Source organism: Jaculus jaculus, chromosome 2 (assembly GCF_020740685.1).
Source record: "Jaculus jaculus isolate mJacJac1 chromosome 2, mJacJac1.mat.Y.cur, whole genome shotgun sequence".
Classification (NCBI taxonomy): domain Eukaryota; kingdom Metazoa; phylum Chordata; class Mammalia; order Rodentia; family Dipodidae; genus Jaculus; species Jaculus jaculus.
Window position 1 is genome coordinate 121,095,819 of NC_059103.1, and position 20,689 is coordinate 121,116,507.

General features: G+C 37.2%; 1 protein-coding gene across 4 annotated transcripts in view; it reads left to right on the forward strand.

Annotated features, from left to right (window-relative positions):
- Window positions 1-20,236, forward strand: part of Cnot6l (CCR4-NOT transcription complex subunit 6 like) — a 138,192-nt gene extending 117,956 nt beyond the window's left edge. For all 4 annotated transcript variants that reach the window (XM_045142809.1, XM_045142808.1, XM_045142811.1 and 1 more), the window contains 3 exons: window positions 7,591-7,818; window positions 9,836-10,038; window positions 13,157-20,236. In XM_045142809.1, coding sequence (XP_044998744.1) covers window positions 7,591-7,818; window positions 9,836-10,038; window positions 13,157-13,369 — 644 coding nt within the window. In that variant the 3' untranslated portion in view covers window positions 13,370-20,236. The remainder of the gene's footprint in view (window positions 1-7,590; window positions 7,819-9,835; window positions 10,039-13,156) is intronic.
- Window positions 20,237-20,689: the final 453 nt, after the last annotated feature.

A 20,689-nucleotide genomic window follows, 5' to 3' on the forward strand; every position in this document is an offset into this window, starting at 1 on the left:
CTGAGACTACATAGTGTATTCCAGGTCAACAGGATACAGTGAGGCTTATCCTTGAAAAAACAAACAGAACAAAAATTACTGAGTCTATGAGGGCATATATTCAAACTGTCACATTCCAACTACCACACCGTGCCATAACCTTGTGCTCACACCAGTCCATATTTTCTAAGCTCACCCCTGTTTAAATTCTCAGGATACTACCAGAACACGACTAGTTTCTCAAAGCCTGTAGTCCAGTCCTGACAAAGTTCTTTATTCTGATAAGCCAATTCTTATTGAATTTAGGGCTTTCAAACTGACCAGAATGGTCCATCAAATTCTGCTTACAGCACTACAAGGCATCTCTTAAGAGTCCAAAGTTTCAAATCCTTCAACATTCTTCCTGCAAATCAGTTACAAAAGATTAAAAGCTACACAGGTTTCTAGCAGCAAGGACCCCATTCCTCTTTTTATGTTGTAGTTATTTTGATGTGGCTAGATCAACAGCAGTAGATAGGAGAAAGAGTTTTATTTTGGCTTACAGTCTTGAGGGAAAGCTTCATGATGGCAGGGAAGGCATGGCATGAGCAGAGGCTGGATATCACTTCTGCCACAGGAGATGGAAAACGGGAAGGTCAACCAAGCTCTGGCAAAAGGGAGCTCGTTATAATACCCTTAGACTCACCACCAACAACACACATCCTGCGGTAAGTTTCTACCTCTCGAATTGCTACTAGCTGGGGACTAAGCATCACGCATACTTATGAGGGTATCTGATTCAACCCACCACAGCGAGATGAACAGGAACGTAGTACTGATTATGAAAAGTATCAAATATTTCTTGGTTTCGTTTTTTGAGATATTCTCTGGTCTTTTATCAGTCATTTATACTTACTATGTAATCTTTGAAGTATTTTATAGTGCACCATTAGTTGAAAAGATTCTGTGAAAAAGGGTTTATTTTTGTTAGAATGAATATACAAATCATAATGACTTAGTCCTTTATCATGCCATAATTTTAGCTTCTTTTTTTTTAAAAATTTTTTTTTATTTATTTATTTGAGAGCGACAGATACAGAGAGAAAGACAGATAGAGGGAGAGAGAGAGAATGGGCGCGCCAGGGCTTCCAGCCTCTGCAAACGAACTCCAGATGCGTGCGCCCCCTTGTGCATCTGGCTAACGTGGGACCTGGGGAACCGAGCCTCGAACCGGGGTCCTTAGGCTTCACAGGCAAGCGCTTAACTGCTAAGCCATCTCTCCAGCCCAATTTTAGCTTCTTAATAGTGGATCTTTTGTCTTTACAGTTAAATAGTTGGAATATTTAATTTCTTTGTTATATGTCATTCATTGTCAGGGTAAGAATAGGATCTTTTATTTATGTGATACTTTTCTTTGGGGTTTTAGATTACTTTTAGCTTCCTTGGGAATCAGAAATTCATTGTGTACTTAACACTTTCCAGTTCTTTGTTACCCTTTCTACCTCTTGCCTTGGAACATTGTATTGGTTACTAGGATATTTTAAGCAAGAGCAAGGAGGCGGTAAGGCCATCAGGGCTTTTTTCCCTCCTTGTACTTTGTAGAAGACATTTTTGATTTGAGTATTATTATTCAGATTGCATATGTCAAATTTCTTTTTTCTCCAGTTCTTCAGTTTATCCATAAAGACAATTAGTCTCCCATAGAAAATTTCATTTTTTAAGTCTTTCCATTTTTATTTCTTTTGTAATCCCATTCTTCAAATTTTGGTATCTTTTGTTCTGGTATCATAAAAATTGACTATTGGGCTACAGAGATGGCTTAGCAGTTAAGGTGCTTGTCTGCAAAGCCAAAGGACTCTGATTTGATCCCTAGGGACTCACATAAGCCAAATGTGCAAGGTGGCACATGCATCTAGAGTTTGTTTGCAGTGGCTGGTGGCCTACTATACTCAGTCTCTCTCTCTCTCTCTCTCTCTCTCTCTCTCTCTCTCTCTCTCTATCTCTTTTTCTTTCTCTCAAATAAATTAAAAAAAATTTTTTTAAATTGACTTTCTTTGGAGTTTACGGCCCTCTTAACTTGGATAATAATTTTAAATTTTATAGTAGACACTTCTTCCTAAAATAAGTCTCATACATCTAGAAGAGATATTTGGTAATAGAGAAAGTATTAATGGCTCTTTTGGGAAATTTTTGTTTTGTTTTATTTTCAAGGTAGGGTCTCACTCTAGCCCAAGTGACCTGGAACTCACTCTGTAGTTCCAGGCTGTCCTCAGATGCACAGTGATCCTCCTGATCTCTGCTTCCTAAGTGCTGGAATTAAAGCCATGTGCTACCATGCCCCACTAGTTTTTTTTTTTTTTTTTTTTTAATATTTGTATTTATGTGTGTGAGAGAGAGAGCAAGAGCAAAAGAGTGCACATATGGGTGCATCAGGGCCTCTGTTGTAGTCAGGTTTGCATTGCTGGTAGAAATCACCCAATCAAGAGTTGCTTATGGGAAAAAATAGGTTTATTTTGGCTTACAGGCTCAGTTCGAGGGGGAAGCTCCATGATGGCAGGGGAAAACAATGGTATGAGCAGACGGTGGACATCACCCCCTGGCCACCATAAGGTGGACCATAGCAACAGGAGAGTGTGCCAAACACTGGCATGGGGAAACTGGTTATAATACCCATAAGCCCTCCCTCAACAATACACTTGCCTCCAAGAGGCTTTAATTTCCAATTGCCATCAGCTGGGGAACCTAGCACACAGAACACCTAAGTTTATGGGGGACACCTGAATCAAACCATCACATTCTGCCCCTGGCCTCCATAAACTGTTAACCACCCATGATGCAAAATGCAATGCATTCAGTCTTATCTTCAGCAGTCCCCATAGTTTTTATCAATCCTGATGATGTTTATACATCTCCATAATCCAAGGTCTTTTAACTGAGTCATAATACCAAAACATAACCTCAAAAACTCCATAATAGCACAGAATAAACATTCACACTACACAAGAGGACACTGGGTATAGCAAAGAAATATTCAACCAGTGCAAGATTTTAAACAACCAGGGCAAACATCAGACTCTGTAGCTTCAAGTCCAACAACTCTAGCCAGTGACAAATCTCCAATTTTGATAATTCTAACCAGCAATAAGTCTCTGGGATTTCAATTCCGCCCCTCCAGCTAGGCTACTCACAGCCTGGGAAACTTCATCGGGGCCAGCAGCTTTCCTTAGCAGCCATGTCGTGTTCTCGGCAACTCCACTGCATCTCTACTACAATCCAAGATTCATCCTCATGGCTGCATGGGGTCTCCATGCAGGCATCCAGCAAACCTGCTTCACATTGCCCAAGACCATTTCCAAAACACAAAGCCGTCTTGCAAATTCAATGACCACCTCTTTTTTTTGCATTTTTTATACTCCACAATACCAGGTAGGGTGCCAATTTCAGGGAGAAATAACACAGACTTTGAAGAATAGGACACTCCTTGAGCTCTCAGGCCCCTTCAAAAGAGGCTACATTTTTCCTCTTGCCCCAGTGCAGTTTAGCTGGTCTAATCTCAAAGGTTGTATCTCTCAAACAATTGCAGCCGAATGGGCAGCAGTTCACCCAAAGATTTTTCTTCCTGTGCCATATCCCTCTGCTCACACCAGCTCATTTATATGCAAAGCAACCCTGCACAACTTCTCAGGACATGGGCATAACTGCAAGCTTTTTATACAGACTGCTAGCCCAGTCCAAGCAAAGCTCTTTCTCACCCTCATAAGGTAACCTTCACTGTCCATAGTTCTTACTGCATTTAGGTCTTTCAACTCTGACTAGAATAGTCCATCAAACTGTACTTACAGCACAGCAAGGTGTCAAGGCCAAGGTTTAAATCCTTCCACATTCCTCTTGAAAATCAGCTCCAAAAGGCCACAGCCACACAGTCAGGTGTCGAGCAGCAATCCCACTCCTCAGTACCACTCTACTGTAGCAGTCAGGTTAGCATTGCTGGTAGAAATCACCCAACCAAGAACAGCTTGTGGGGAAAAAAAAAAGAGGTTTATTTTGACTTACAGGCTTGAGGGGGAAGCTCTAAACTGGTGGGAGAAAATGACAACACGACAACACCCCCTGGCCAACATAAGGTGGACCATAGCAACAGGAGAGTGTGCCAAACACTGGAAAGGGGACACTGACTATAACACCCATAAACCTGCCCCCCAACAATACACCACCTCCAGGAGGCTTTAATTTCCAAATCTGCATATCTCCATCAGCTGGGGAACGTACATCCAGAATGCCTAAGTTTATGGGGGACACCTGAATCAAACTGCCACAGCCTCCTTACACTGCAAAGGAACTCCAGAAGCATGTGCTGCTTTGAGCATCTGGTTTACCTGTATAGTGGCGAATCAAATGCGGGCCATGAGGCTTTGCATGCAAGCACATTTAATGGCTGAGCCATCACCAGCCCTCCGTTGGGACAATTTTTTTTTTTCAAAGTAGGCTCTCACTCTGGTCCAGGCTGACCTGGAATTCACTATGGAGTCTTAGGGTAGTCTTGAACTCATGATGATCCTCCTACCTCTGCCTCCCAAGTTCTGGGATTAAAGGTGTGTGCCACCACGCCTGGCTTGGGACAAATTTTTAATAGTTAATATGGTGAGCATTTGATTTATAGCCGGAAGTGACAATATTATCTTATATGAGATTACTTCAGTAACTTACTTTCTTTTTTTTTTTTTTTGTTTTTCGAGGTAGGGTCTCACTCTGGCTCAGGCTGACCTGGAATTCACTATGTAGTCTCAGGGTGGCCTCGAACTAACACAGCGATCCTCCTACCTCTGCCTCCCGAGTGCTGGGATTAAAGGCGTGCGCCACCACGCCCGGCTAGTAACTTACTTACTTTCTTTCTTTTTTTTTTTTAATAGCTGGGCGTGGTGGCACACACCTTTTTTTTTTTTTAATTTTTTTTTGGTTTATTTTTATTTATTTATTTGAGAGCAACAGAGAACGGCGCAGAGAGATAGAGAGGGGGGGGGGCGCACCAGGGCTTCCAGCCACTGCAGACGAACTCCAGACGCGTGCGCCCCCTTTTGCATCTGGCTAACGTGGGTCCTGGGGAATCGAGCCTCGAACCAGGGTCCTTAGGTTTCACAGGCAAGCGCTTAACCGCTAAGCCATCTCTCCAGCCCGTAACTTACTTTCTTAATACTGAAGAAAATCATATTTTGTATAGTTAGAAGGAAACAGTCCTACCAAAATGTCATACTTAGAAAATTAGGTCTCCCCCCCAGAGTTTATATTTCAATAGAAAAAAAGTAAATTTGAGTTATTTACTGGTAGTCCAGCAGTTCAAAAGTACATAAACTTAAGAAGCAAGAGACCGCTTTATCTCATTTATACACTAGGGATAGCTCTTGTTCTTTTCTCTACATAGGACATGCAGAATACATGCATATGGTTTTATTATGGTATCATATTGAACTTTGTGTTTTAACTATTTTAAGAACATCTTTTTGCCACCACTTCAAATGTAATTTTCACAGTTCTATCTGCATTACTCTTTCCAACATTTTGGAAATCTTCATAATCTCCCTACCTCCCATAGTGTCTAAATCTAACTCTAGCCTAGGCTAACCTAGAACACACCCTGTAGTCCCAGGCTGGTCTTGAACTCATAGGGATCCTCCTACCTTTGTCTCCTGAATGCTAGGATTAAAGGTGTACTCCTTTATGCCTGGTTTGGGAATCTTAATGTTTGTTTGTTTATTTTTATATTTTATTTGTTTATTTATTTGCTTTGTACTCAGTGAATACAGTCAAGTTGGTACCATTGTTAGGCCCGTCCATGTCCTAAACCCTCCCGCTGGCTCCTCCTTGTTGAGGTATATGGGTCATACATTGTGGAGTTAGCCCACAGTTATGGGTAAGAGAAATGCCTCTGCACATCATGACCCACTGTGTGGCTCTGACATTCTTTTCACCCCTCTTCTGCAAAATTTCCCTGAGCCATGTTGGGTTCATTTTGGGTCTGCTTCAGTGATGAGGTATTGGGGGCCTCTGTGTCTCTGGATCTCTGATTTGGTAGGAGTTGATTTTTCTCTTTGTTGATCTCCTTAACCCTTTTGCTTGTACCCAGTTCACCAAGAAAACAGCACCCTTGCTTGTTCGCCAATTATTCTTAGTTTCAGCTGGGTCCCTTTTGAGGTATGATGGGGTGGTTCTCTATTTTCAATTTAAGTGTGTGAGAGAGAGGCAGGTAAAGAGAATGGTCACATCAGGGCCTACAGCCACTTTAAATGAGCTCCAGATGCATGTGCCACCTTGAGCATCTGGCTTATGTGGGTCCTGGGGAATTGAACTTGCAGGCAAGCATCTTAACCACTAAACCATCCTCCAGCCCCTTAATGTTTATTTTTAACAGAATTTCAGGGAGGAAAAAAGCAAATAGTTCTTGCACTTAAGTATACCTTTTTCCAAATACCAAAAAGATGAAGTGACTGATTGGCACAAGATCACACGAAGTGATTTGTAATAAACCAGGTATAAAATTTTAAGAGCATACTACTCTCAAAATTTCATTTTTAAAATAATTTATTTGGATGTGCGGTATGTATGTGTTTGAGTAGCAAATTTGCTTCCTTACTTCATTTTTTTTTCCCTGAGGTAGTGTCTCACTCTAGCCCGGGCTGACCTGGAATTCACTATGTAGTCTCAGGGTGCCCTCAAACTCTCAATGATCTTCCTTCCTCTGCCTCCCGAGTGCTGATATTAAAGGCATGCGCCACCACATCTGACTCTATTTTATTTTGTATAGGTCAATATAATGTTACTTACATACTCATAAAATGAAAGAGACCTTCCATGGATATACTCATGAAATGAAAGAGGAATGAATATTGGGTAATAGGGAGAAATTGAATTAATGTTTGGTTAACTCAAAAAACTGAAAGCCTGTCTCACTAGTTTATCATTCAATTTAAATGAAAGATATTTAAAAATACTTGCTTAAACTAAAAGCATATGAAAGGAACTATAAATCAGATGTTGATTATAGCATGAAATGATTCCTAAATTGGTCATGTAGAGCAGGAACCAACAAAGTATGTTTTTTTTTTTTAAATTGAGAACTATAATATATGAACATATAGTGATTTGATCATGTTTCAGTCCTTTATCTTTTTTTGTCCCCTTCACCCTACTCCCATGCCTCTCTATTTTCACAGTATACCTGCTGCTATTTGTTGTCACATTCCTTTTAGGAGTCAACACCGTTTTTCTGTAGTGAGCTGCCTAGTATACATTGGTTTATTTATTTGCTTGTTTGTTTGAAAAACTCTTTAAAAGTATAAAACCATTCTTAGCTTATATGGACTGTACAGAAGCAAAGTAAGTGAGCTTACATCCATGGACTACCATTTATTAACTTGATCTAGAAGAACAATTCCTTCATCAGGATTAGCAGAATCATAACCCCTTGGCTTCTAAGCTAATTTGAGGTAAAAAGAAAAGTTTAAGTTTATGGAACTAAACTTTTATGGACAAGAGTAAAGAAGTGGCTATTGACCTTTCAGAGAAACATTATAAGGTACCATTTTTGTAGAAACAAAATATAACTTTCTGTATCTTTTTTATTGTATTCAAATTTAGGTATGAAGCCTATTCATGCTGCAGACAAACAGCTGCTTATAGTGGCAAATGCCCACATGCATTGGGACCCAGAGTATTCTGATGTGAAACTTATTCAGACCATGATGTTTGTCTCAGAGGTTAAAAACATTCTGGAGAAAGCCTCCAGTAGGCCTGGCAGCCCAACTGCAGATCCTAATTCCATCCCGCTGGTGCTATGTGCAGATCTTAATTCATTACCAGATTCAGGTATTTATAACATGATTTCCTCCTTACTTACACTTTTGTTTTTAGTCTTGCTTGAAAAGCCAGCCAGCTCCTAACTTTTAAATAGAATTTCTTTTCTAAGGTAGGATCCATATAAATTGTTTTGTTTTGTGGGTAAGATAGTGAGTAATTAAGAAAATCTCAGTAAACAAAATATTTCTAAAGGTATGTTTAGGGATAAGGGAAACAAAATAATTAATGCTCTTGTACTCTGCTCCTAGAAGAGTTTGAGTCCATTTATTGTTCCTATTCCTAACTGGGACAGAAGTGGGAACTGACAACAAAACTTGCAAAAGGTAGTTATAGGAGTGATGGCTTGGAATTAGATGATATAAACAGTGCCTGCTAATGTAACAAGAAAGGACTTGAAGGAAAATATTCCCCCCTTCCTCACTCTTCTCCTGTAACTTCTGATCTCTGCCACTACCCATTGGCTAAATCCTACTAGAAGCCAGAGGGGTGGGAGGAGTGTACATTAAGGCAACAAAAATCAGCCTCCCCAAGGCACAGGGTACAGTGGAGATGGGTGATAACCAGTGTTCATCATAAATGTTTGTCTTTTTTAATATCTTTGGCAAGTTTTCAGTGATTGAATGAGCAAAATATTTGTAGGATTATGTTATTACTCTTTTGCTTTCACTGAGCCACTTTATGCCCAAACATTATCTTTATAAACTCAGTTTTAAAAAAAATATTTTTATTTATTTGAGAGAGAGAAGGAGAATATGAGCACACTAGGGCCTCTATTTGCTGCAAGTAAACTCCAGACTCATGTGCCACCTTGTGCATCTGGTTTATGTGGATCCTGGGGAATCAAACCTGGGTCCTTTGTCTCTATTTAATTGTCTCCCCTCCCCAGTGCTGGGTATCAAATTCAGGGTCTAGTGCATGCTAGACAAGTATTGTACCGGTGAGCTACATCCTCAGACACCATTATTAGTCCATTCAAAATAATCATTCACAGTAAATAGCCCAAACACTCCTACTTGGATTACTCAAAAATACTACAAGTTAAAAACTATCTTGTCCACAACAAGTAAATGCTGAAATCTTAGTTTGTAAATATTTTTTGACCCTCATGCCAGATGGCACCTTGCCCACATTCTTCTTCCTTAGACATTTTTGTTTTTTGTCTTTTAATTGAATTGCTTTAAAAGTGCAAGTTTTTATTGTGTTTTAATTGATTTCTTTAAGCCGTTTGGCTGCCATTTGTTAGTACAGCATAGTGAGCTGAATCATTTCAGATTATCAGGGTCAGATCCTAGTTCTGTTTCTTAGGAGCTTGCAAGGTCTGTCCAAATTCCTCTTGTTAACAAGAGGACAGTCATTTTATTTGCCAGTGAGTTGTTTGTTTGCCTGGCTTCTAAGGGCTAGGTAAGATAGTTCCTTTTCAGTCCTCCATAATACTGATGTTTATTGCTTGTTCACTATACTACTATCATTCTTCATAATTTTTGAAAGCTGCTACCATCTTCAGATTTCTAGACACGTCTGAAACTTTGGGCCAAGTGTTATATATAACTAGCATATGATGTAGCTCAAAATAAAGAAGAATAATATCTCACGCTAACACAAGACATTAAAATGTTGAGGGTGCAAAATTTGTTTTTGTTAAAAAATTGTTTTTTGTTGTAAATGACTTTTATTTTGTATGCTGTGTTTATATATTCATAAAGTTAATGACTGACTACTACTGAAGAGATAGTGCCGTGTGAGCCCTAGAAGTCACCGGAGCCTAAAGAACCACTAAGACTGAAGATATTCCTGGGGGATTTTGTTCTGAAACAGGCCAATGACCTTCAGTTTTGTTGAGTCATATAAATTGCTGACATTTGACTTTTCTTTCAAATAACAATTTAAAAAAAGGCGACTCCATAATACTTTTCCTAATTAAACCACTCTAAGCTGATGCATCTAATGTGGAATAGGTCTTAGTTATATACATATTTGTGTAAAGACTAAATGTTTACTGGTGGTGTTCCTTACTTTATCCTCACAGGTGTTGTGGAATATTTAAGCAATGGGGGAGTAGCTGACAACCATAAGGACTTCAAGGAGCTAAGGTACAATGAGTGTCTTATGAACTTCAGCTGCAATGGAAAGAACGGAAGCTCAGAAGGAAGAATCACACATGGCTTCCAACTTAAGAGCGCCTATGAAAATAACTTGATGCCTTATACCAATTACACCTTTGATTTCAAAGTGAGTAGTAGTAGTCTTGGAGTTGGCATGCAGATCATTTCAAATTTAAACATGTGAAAAAAAGTATGAACTTTAGTTTGTTGTATGATTAAGAATTTTTAGATCCTCAATGTAAGGATACACCTAACCAAAATGAATTTTGTTAGTTTTTGAGGTGGTTTGTTTTTTTTTTTTTTTTTTTTTTTGCTACCTTGTGAATTCATTTTAAACCTTCATTTCTTCATATTTCAAATAATACTGAAAATAGTAAATATTTTTAAAATGCTTGTTATGTGTCAAGCACTGTTTGAGGCACTTGGGTATATATTAAAATAGTTAATGCTTATCTGCTATACCTTCCCATCTTTTTATTGAGTACATAAGGTTAGCATGTAATATAGGCAAACATTATTCTATCAAGATTTTTCTTAGGAATGGAGTTGTAGGTTGTACTTAATGTCTATCTTATATTCATGTAGTCATACTAATGTATTCCCAGGCAGTGGCACATAATAGTTTTAAGAAGGAAAAGATTTTTTTTTTTTTTTTTTTTTGGTAAAGCAAGGAAAATTTTGGGTGGAGAGTTTAGCTGACAAATAATTTAATTACTAATTTTTTGGAGAAAGAAAAAAGGAACTATAAATTTTAGTATTTCCTGATTTCAGTGTTTCTAGTACTTTCCTCATCTCCTAATGTACAAAACCAGATTTTTTAAAAATAATGTTTTGGTGGTATTGGCTTTCTGTCATTTATCCCTTTCCCATTGATTATTTTCTGATCATTTTATCTACCTGTAGCTCATCTATATTACTTTTTTGGACTTTCTGTCATTTTAGGCATGTATACTAATACCTTTTGCAAGCTTAAAAAAATGTTAGAAAGTGGTTTACTATAGGAAACTTAGAGAAGATTTAATAACAGTACCAAAGGGAAATTATGAAACTGGCCTTTCATATCACCAAAAACCCTTTTTCCATTTTTAGTGTTTGTTTACTTCTTTCCAAGACACACATAGTGGGAAGAAAAAGATACATATGCTGATGTTTTTAATGAGCCTTTGTAATTAGGAAGTAGAAAACAAAATTGCTTAGCAGTTGATATGGTGTTTGATGGTTAGATAATTCTATCCAGCGATTGGGCATCTTGTTTAAATCATTGATATGCAATGATGTGCGGGTCAGTATCTAATAGGTAGCTTTCTAGGGGATAAAGAAACCTTGATTTGTAATGTTGGCTGATTTCAGTGGTTTAAATACTTTTTCAGGCTTGTAATGTGATGCTTTTGAGTGCAGTATTAGGAAGGGGTACTGTATTAATGTTGTTACCAATCACCTGTGGCATATCACTGTTTTGTGTAAGCTTAAAGAAACACTTCTCTATGTATTGATACACAGTGCACTGTAGGTAAGTCCTATCTTAATTATAGTGATGTCTAATATATTTGCCAGCCTAACTCAGAAAAGCTGTAGTAGCAGATCCCCATAGATTAACAAAAATAAGCCAGGCGTGGTGGCACACGCCTTTAATCCCAGCACTCGGGAGGCAGAGGTAGGAGGATTGCCATGAGTTCGAGGCCACTCTGAGACTCCATAGTGAATTTCAGGTCAGCCTGGGCTAAAGTGAGACCCTACCTCGAAAAACCAACAACAAAAAAAAAAAATTACGAAAAATAATACAACTATTACTATTGTCTTGGTAATGTATGCATGTTCCTGTGAGTGGGTACTTTTGGAGGCCAAAGGTCAATGTCAGATGTCTGACTTAGTTGCTCCTTACTTTATTCTTTGAGACAGGGTCTCTCTCTGAACCTGGAGCTCACACTGATTTCAGCTAAACTAGTTAGCCAGTGAGCCTGGGATTAGAGATGTGTGCCACCATGCCTGGTATTTTTACTTGGGAATCCAAACTCAGGTCCTCATGCTTGCGTGATAAATGCTATGAAGCAATCTCCCCAGCTCCCCACCTCACTTTTTTAAAGGTTTTTTGTTTAACTGGTCCAATAAGCATGTCAGAGAAATAAAACCTGGCTTATTAGTCTAAACAATCTTTCTCTATATTCTGAAGCGGTCTGAAATTCTTTGTTGATGTTTCTTCAGAATATCTTTCATTTGCTAGTTGTGGTGGCACACACCTATAATCCCAGCACCCAGGAGGCTGTGGCAGGAGGATCTTGAATACAAGGCCCTGCTAGTTGATATTTTGCTTCAGTTTCACTATGTAGCAAGGAAATCTGAACTTTGTACCAGGATTTGTGGAAAACAAGTATTTCAAACTAAATGGATTAGAATAGTTAATTGCATTGTAGTTGGTAAGTATATAGCAAATCTGGGAAAACAGAGCAACTAGGTTTCCCAAATGGCTTTGCTCAGGCCCTTTCCCTTCTTCACTCTTCCCTTTCTCCCTCCCCTCCCCTCCCCTCCTCTCCCCTTTCCATGTGTGTGTGGTATGTATATAGACCAGAGGCAGACATTCTATATGTATTTCTCAATTGCTGTCTACTTTTTTTTTGAGACAGGATCTCTCTCTGAACCCAGAGCTTACCTGATTCTGTTAGACAAGCTAGTCAACAAGTACCAGTGATCTTACTATCTCTGCTTCCCCAATACTAGGATTAGAGACATGTGCTACCACACCTGGCTTTTCTGTGGGTGCTGGGGCACTGAACCCAGGTTCTCATGCTTGTGCAGCAAACATTGCACCAACTGAACCATCTCCCTAGTCCTTTGTTTGAATATCTTTATTGCAAATAACTTTATGTAACTCTTCTTATTTTCTACTTACTGTAGAAACTGACAGGGTAGTTTCTTAATAGATTTGTATATTACATTTCATTAAATGAAGAAGGTCAGTTTTAAAGGTGCCTAGATATAGTTTGGTGTGTTTATTTTATCACTTAAGGTACAAAATGTGATGCTTTATGATTTGGTAGGATGCTGTGCTTCCCTGTTGAGTCACCTTTATTCCATGGCTATTATATTGAAGATTTGAATCTTGTTCAATCTACAGATAAGTTACCAGAAGTATAGGTTGCTTAGTTATGTAGCATTTCCAAATTATGAATTGTTCTTTATTTAGAGTTTTTCTCTTTTCTAAGCACATATTTTTCTTTTCTCCCCTCAAACCCTTAATCTCTTTCCAGGGCGTGATTGACTACATTTTCTATTCCAAGACTCATATGAACGTGCTTGGTGTCCTGGGGCCTTTAGATCCTCAATGGCTGGTTGAGAACAACATCACTGGGTGTCCGCACCCTCACATCCCTTCAGACCACTTCTCACTGTTAACACAACTTGAACTCCACCCTCCACTTCTGCCTCTTGTCAATGGTGTTCACTTGCCTAATCGGAGGTAGTGGAGTACTGCCCCCGCAGAGACGGGGATCTGTTGCTATGGACCTGTATAGTTGTAAATCAAAGTATGTAGGAGTGAAGTATGGCCATCCTTAAGCTGCTTCTTCAGGTTCCTTTCATTATGTGTTTGCTATATGACTTTGTATATTTTTGTGCATACTGATATCATTTGGCACTAGGGCTGGAACCAAAGTATTACTATCTATCTATATCCAAAATACTAATTAAGCATATTTTTTAATTGGATTTCTTCATATTATATTAGGAGCCAGCATCCATAATAATCACTAATTTGAGGTCCAGTGTAATAACATTTCTCTTGAATGATTTCAAATAAGTCAATCATTTTTATAAAAGGCAATTTTTAAAACTATAAATGTAAGGTTTTAAATTAAATGATGGCATGCCTTGTAGGGAAAACCTTCTTGAATTTCTGTTTTTCTTCATAACAAACTAATTGGTGGCTCTCAAGTCATTTGCACATTTGCAAAGCACTTAAATTTGCTTGATCTGTACATAAGATGATATAGCCACTAGCCATACTAAGAAAATTTGAGAAATGAAAGATAGTTGCACAATATGCTTTCAGAATCAAGCATTTAGCAGTATGTGACAGTCTATTGGCCAAATGCTGGTTGTTTTATTTTGGTTAATGAATAACTCTTATTTTTTGTTCACCTGTTAGTTACAATCTCTGTAGAAGTATTAACTCTAAACCTGTCCCTCCAGTTTATTTATAGAGAAATAGCAAGTCTATACTGCCATTTACCTTGAAAATAGGATTTGGTATGTTGAGAATGCCCACAAAATTAGTGTCTTGTATTTTCCATTTTTTTTTTTTTCCTGTCTACCCGTATTTTTTTGCCTGGTTGTACTGGAAAAAGATATTTTAGGATCTATGTCATTTTTGCCACTATAGTCAAATGTTTAAACAAAATTGCTAAATTAAAGGGCCCTGATCAAAGTTTCAGAAAGGGAAAGCCATATACGTATTTATTTCATGGATTTCCCAAAGTAAGGCAAGTGGCTATTGGTTTTGTTTTCTTGAGGTAACAATGGAAAGGATTTCTGGGAGAGGACAGATGTGGGGCAGTAGTTGAAACCCTGGGATCTTTTTTCCTTACTCTAGCTGCCAAATGGCCATCATATGCTTTTTAATCCTTGTTTCCATTCTTTGTCAAGATTGAATTAAGCTACTGTTTATTCCCAACTGTTGATGCCTCTAAATTTGTTGCAGTCCTGTTGTTTTTCTCCCAGGAGGGGGCCACCTGAGTATCTGACCCAAGAGGCAACGAACATAATGCCATTTTGGAGGGTTGGGGGAGAGGCAGAAATTGGTTGACTACTTGATGTTAATTATGGCACAGTAACAGGAAAAGGTGTGTCTGTGTTTTTAAGTTTTTCTTTATTCTGCTTTTTTGCTGCTATAAGAGTTTTTCTGAAATTTATATTTTAAACTTTTCATGCACTTTACTGTTTCTAGTATCAAAATGTAATATTTTTAATAAACAAGAAATTTTCCATTATGTGAATGAAATTTTAAAGAAAATAGCCTATATTTGTGTCTAACTAATATATAAAGTACAACTCAAATTTAAATTATTTAATTAGTTTTAAATATATACAAATTATCTCCTTTCAATCCTGACATCTTAGGCTGTTTTATTACTCTTAAATAATACATTTCCTGTGGTCATTTTGTACTAATTTTCTTCCATAGTAAATTAATCAGGCTATATCAAGTAGTATTTCCCCTGAAGAGTAAGTGTAGTGGGATGAGGGTGGTGGGATGATGTAAGGTCATATAGGATTGCATCCAGAAGGGTTCTGTAAAGCCTAAACTCCCTTTTAAAAGTGCCTAGTAATTAGAGGCGTTGTGTGTCATCTGTTATAATTGGAATGTCATTGTAGCTCAGTGAAGTTTGGTGTAAGTAAAATACTTTAAAAAATACTAAAGCACCCTAATAAACAGACAAGACGCAACCCTTAAGATGACAGATTATCCTCAGTGTGCAGGTATCCCTTCTTATATACCTCAAGCATCCAATATCTAGCCATGCAAATTGATTACCTGAACCATAGTACTGGAAAGTAGAATAGCATGAAAAACTTAATTTTGTGGACATTACCTTTTTTTGTAATCCGCTACTGTATGTTTTATTTTAGATCTTTTGTTTTAGGTGGGTTTTTCTGCTCTGGAGGTATATGCACTAACAAAACATTTTCCTCCTTTCATATACGCATGTTAATTAGCAATGTGAGCAATATTTCCTACCATACTTCACTCCCAATATTTTTTGAGATGTTTGTATAAAATGGAATTTAAAGTTCACTTATGATTGTATATGAACCACAGAGGAGCCCATTTATTAATAAAAATCTTTTTTAATAGTTAAATGTAGAGGGAAAAATAAAAAAAATTGGGAAACATTGTAAACAGCTTAAGTTTATTTTGTGTATGATTGAGGCACTCTGTTGCAGGAAGGTGTGTAATTGGGTTTTCTCTGCTTCCAAATGCACTCTTTCAAACTATTCATTATCCTGTGTATTTTTAATGTGGTTTTAGTAAATGTTGATAGTAGCTCTGTTGAAGTAGGTGATCGTGTTATGTTTTGGGTGGCACACACACTTGGGGCATGGTAACCCAAATTCCATGTGCACGGTTTCCCTTTTAGCCTTTTGCCGAAATTTCACACACTGTTTACCCTTTGTTCCCTTTGTAAAAGGAGTGGTATCTGTTTTGAGCTGCCAGTTCAGATGATCAGAAATGCTGCTGTCCTCAGCATTGTTAAATGCATGCCATTTAAAACTTTGGCAGTTAGAAGCCCAAAGGAAATGGTGAATGACATGAAATTCAGTGAGGGTGAAATATATATATGCTCACATACTTTCTAGTTCTCAGAATAAGTTAATAAGCTTTATGCCATTGGGCTGCTGCATATTTTATCTGAAGAAGAAAATTTGGGTATGTTTAGATTGCAATATGTGGTTTTTTAAAAAAATTGTTAAATATGATTTCTGATAATTGTCTACTGGCGTGTTTTTTTTTTAAGTTTATTATAACAGTGTTGTTTGAGGAAGGGGAAACTGCACTGTTTGCCATTATAAGAGTCATACAAGTGCATGTCAAGTCACCCACTCTCAGGCATCAGTATCCACCTCATAGCTTTATACATTTTGATGGGGAATATTGCAGCATCCTCAGGACTGACATCTGGAAAAGGCTCAGATCCACTTACTGCTCCTTGCTTGTTGACTTTGTTTTAAAATATTGTGCCTGGTGTCAACTTTTAAGCAACAGCACTGCCTAAAAGCAAGCAGAGAACAGAATCCCAGCACCATTCTATAGGCAACTTTTTAGAATTCAGATATAGTAAATCTGTTCAAGATTTATGATGTTTTATGTAAAAAAAAATTTTGTACAACATAGCTGAATATTTTTGTTTCATTTCTTTGATGTAAGGCATGTGAACATTCTACTTGAATATCACATGTTAAAGTCAGGTATGGCACAATGGGTTCTGAGACCAGCTTTTTTCTCCCCCTTCCCATTTTGCCTGTTCTAAGCTTTCTTTTCAGATTACTTTTCTGATATTCATAGGCAGATATTTAATTTTACTAATAAGCATCTTATGTGAATGTATTTTAAAAGCCACTGTATCTTAGTGTTGTAGTTTGCAGAAATATAAAGCTCCATTTCTTATTTGACCCTATTTTTTGGTGTCTTAAAGCTATATATTCATTCACTAAGAAGCAAAGGAGAAAATAGAAAAGTGTCCAAGACTCATATCACTTGATTCTGTGGCAGATTATGTTAAAACTGAGGGTGTGGCATATCAAAGGTAGAACATGGACAGCAATTGATCCATTTAAAAATTCTATGTTCTGAGTATATCTTGCTAAACGGGTGAAATTTTAAGTTTGTATTGCATTTTTAAGAAGCTTTAAGAAATCAATACTATGTGTACGTTCAGTATCAAATAGGTAAAAGTGACGAAAGCACAAGGAAAAGTAGTTGAATATACTCTTTGAAGGAGCCAGAGGCATATCGTTTGTCATTCCTAATACAAGGCTAGATTTTCTAGTGTTAAAATTGACTATGTCCCTATATTTATTTGACTAAAAGCTTTTATATTCTGAGTTTATGAAGTATTTTAATATTACCAGCTGATCACTAACTTCAATCACAGGAAACATGATCAGTTTTTATTATAGCAATGGTTTTCTAGCAAGCAAAAGCTGTCACATTTTTGAAATAACATTGTTGTGGCTGAAATGGGAATTGTCACATTTGTAAAGTTTTCTCCACCTCTCCAAACAAACCAAAAACCCAAAACATCACCTTTCTAATGTATTAAAGTAACTTTGCTTATAAATTGTATCATATTTGTAGAAATCTGTCAACTAGAGGTAGAAGAATTAACTAGAGAATGTAGACTATTTTTTTAAATCGGAAACTTCAAAGGAAGTTTCGAGTTTGTAGACAGATGAAAACTTGTATGCATATGATTGCTGTAGGAGATTTTAATTTTTGTAATAGCACCGTATCTTCAAATTCAAACATTAGTAAACTAACACATCATTGACTTGGCTCATTTACCAAATTTGTAATCTGTTTTAAGAACAGGATGCCCAGAGATAATTATCACTTGCAAGCTTAAGAGTAAAAAGAAAAAAAGAAAACCCTTTCACGTATACCGCAGGTTATTCTGAACAAGGGCCATAAAAAAGAAGGGAGGAAGGAAGGAAGAAATGGAGGGAATCTGTTTTCAGGAAGATAGTGAAAGAAGAGTATGTATATTTCTTATTTTAACCAGATACCTTCTTTAAGTAATTTCTTTGTTAAATCAAAAAGCCTACAGGAAGAAATAGGGAATTACCAGAAATACATACCAAGTTTTATTAACATAGTAGTTGGGTAGACTCAGTTTACTCTTGGAACCAAAAGGGGGGGGGGAATTTTGACATTCAAAGCGTATGAGTTGACACTTTTTTTCCCAATGTTAATTCGTATGGCACAGTCTACAACATAGCATTGGACTGAAAATATTAAAAATCATAGTACAAGAAAGGTATTCAATGCTAGGTGATATGACTCTTGACATGGTACACTCAACTTTTAGAATCTTTTAAAGGCATACTTGGCTGCTTGTTAGTTATTTTGGCTAAAGTTATTTTGGCTAACAATCTCCATCAATTAATATCATTTCTCTGTTTGTATGTCTGCCATCTTTAAAAGCATATGGATCATGGGAGCCCTCTGAAAAGTGATTCTTTTAAGCTCATTTCAGTTTTGTGCTTTCAGAACACTGATATATTTGCTTAGCCATCCATTGTTCTGTGAATCACATATGTTTAATTTGCTTGTAGTTAACTCAATATTGGCTCAGCATTGATGTGCCAAACAATGGCTTTGCTTTCCAACTGAACCAGACTAGTATCCTGCTGCTTGTTTCAATCTTGATGCAGTAAGTGATGCAGTATCTGGGTTTATAGTTATTCATAAACTGCACTGTCCTTTGTGCTTGATTTGCTAAAACTATTTCCTTACCTGTGAAAATCCTGAGCGGTGCTCTGCCAACCTTTGATCAGAGGGGCTTGGATGGCTGTGTCATTGCACACTGGATCAGGAATTATTCAGTGTTGTGAGTGGCACATTTCTTAAACACCAGCAGCACTGCAAAGTGCACTATGAACATTAGTACAGTTGTCCAAATGCAAAGTTTTTTCATCTAGGAGAAGCTGAGGAATAGAGTTCAATAGGAATGCTTGAAGTATTTTGAGGAAGATGAATGTTTAGTTCTGTTGACTCTGAAGTGGAGTAGTAGTAGAGGTTTTTCCAGAGAGAAAATGTCTATGTTCCTTATATCTGAAAAAGTCAGAGTGTTTGGTCAAGTTCACCAGAGATTAAGTTATATTCTTTCAGCCATGCAAGTGCCAAGTAATTGTCTGCAGTCTATCTACTCTTCCACTCAGTTTACTATTTGAGTAGGGAAGGGCTTATTTATTTTTCATTACCTGGCATTAAGTTGAGTAATTTATTGTTTTGCATACATTTGAGTCATTCTGTGGCCTATATAGTGTTTTGTAACTAATTCTAATGATCAAAAAGCTAAGCACATGATTTTACAACTAAGCAAGGTGTTTTGGTAATCTCTTCCTAGACTTGAGTAATTTCTGGTAATACTACTCTAAGCAAATTCTACTGTTTTAGGTTGTGCATTTACTTTGATTTTATCCTAAGAAAATGCCAAGCACTAAATCAGCTTCTTATTGTGTTCCAATCAATTTAAAAATATCTTAATTTTTTCCTTTTTTTAAGTAGAAAATTTAATGAAGTGCCATGTAATTGTAGATTGCTAATATTTAATGTTTAATAGACTGGCTTTGTGATATTCTAAACATTTAACACTCTCTTGTCATCCCTGGAGAACGTGGTTCTACTCATTACTGAACACATTCTGATAAATCACCAGCTGCTTTATTTTTCTATTTATTGAACAGTTGATGAGGTCTGAATCTTGACCAAACTGCTCAGCTGAGATGCTTTTCACAATAGACACTGTACAAAATATGTGTGCAAAAGGACACAGTTGGGTGGTGGTATTTTTTTCATTAATGTGAACATTGACTAAACAAAGCAGTCCTGCCTTTTAAATCTTGTGGCAGCTCAGAAGGGAGGTGCTTTAGAACCTTAACTATTATGTCAGATGACAAATTACTTTTTTTTCCATTTTGGAGATTGGGTACTGCTCACACATGATGTATAGGGCTAAATATATGCTTGTTTCCTTGCACCTGTGTACTTTCCTCTTCTCTCCCTTCTTTTCTTTCCTGTGTAGGCAATAAATGGCCATTTTGCAACTGCATACTTTTGTCTTGGTTTTTGATTATTTGGTTAAGGTAAGTTTTTGCTTTTATGTTGGTACTGCTCTAAGAAGTTGAAAAGCCAAGGTAATTGAGGTAAAATATTTACAAATCCATACTACATTATTTTTCAGGTGAAAATTACTTTAAAAAAGATTTTTTAGAATAGATTTTGAAGTTAGGTATGTGCCTTGTTTTGACAGAAGAAATCCAGTTAAAGGGACCTAATTATTTCCTAGTAATATGCCATATTCCATTTTCATTCCATTTGCTGATCATGGATGCCTGTTGAAATGGAACTTCTCATCCTAGATCCTTATGTGACCTTGGAGAACAGAAGTTCCTGCTGACCTTTGGACATACAGTATGTGTAATAAATACCTGCTGGATCTTGGTATCCTTAAAATAATAATGGTTTACAATAAGGGTATAAATTTAGCTTGACCCAAGTGACA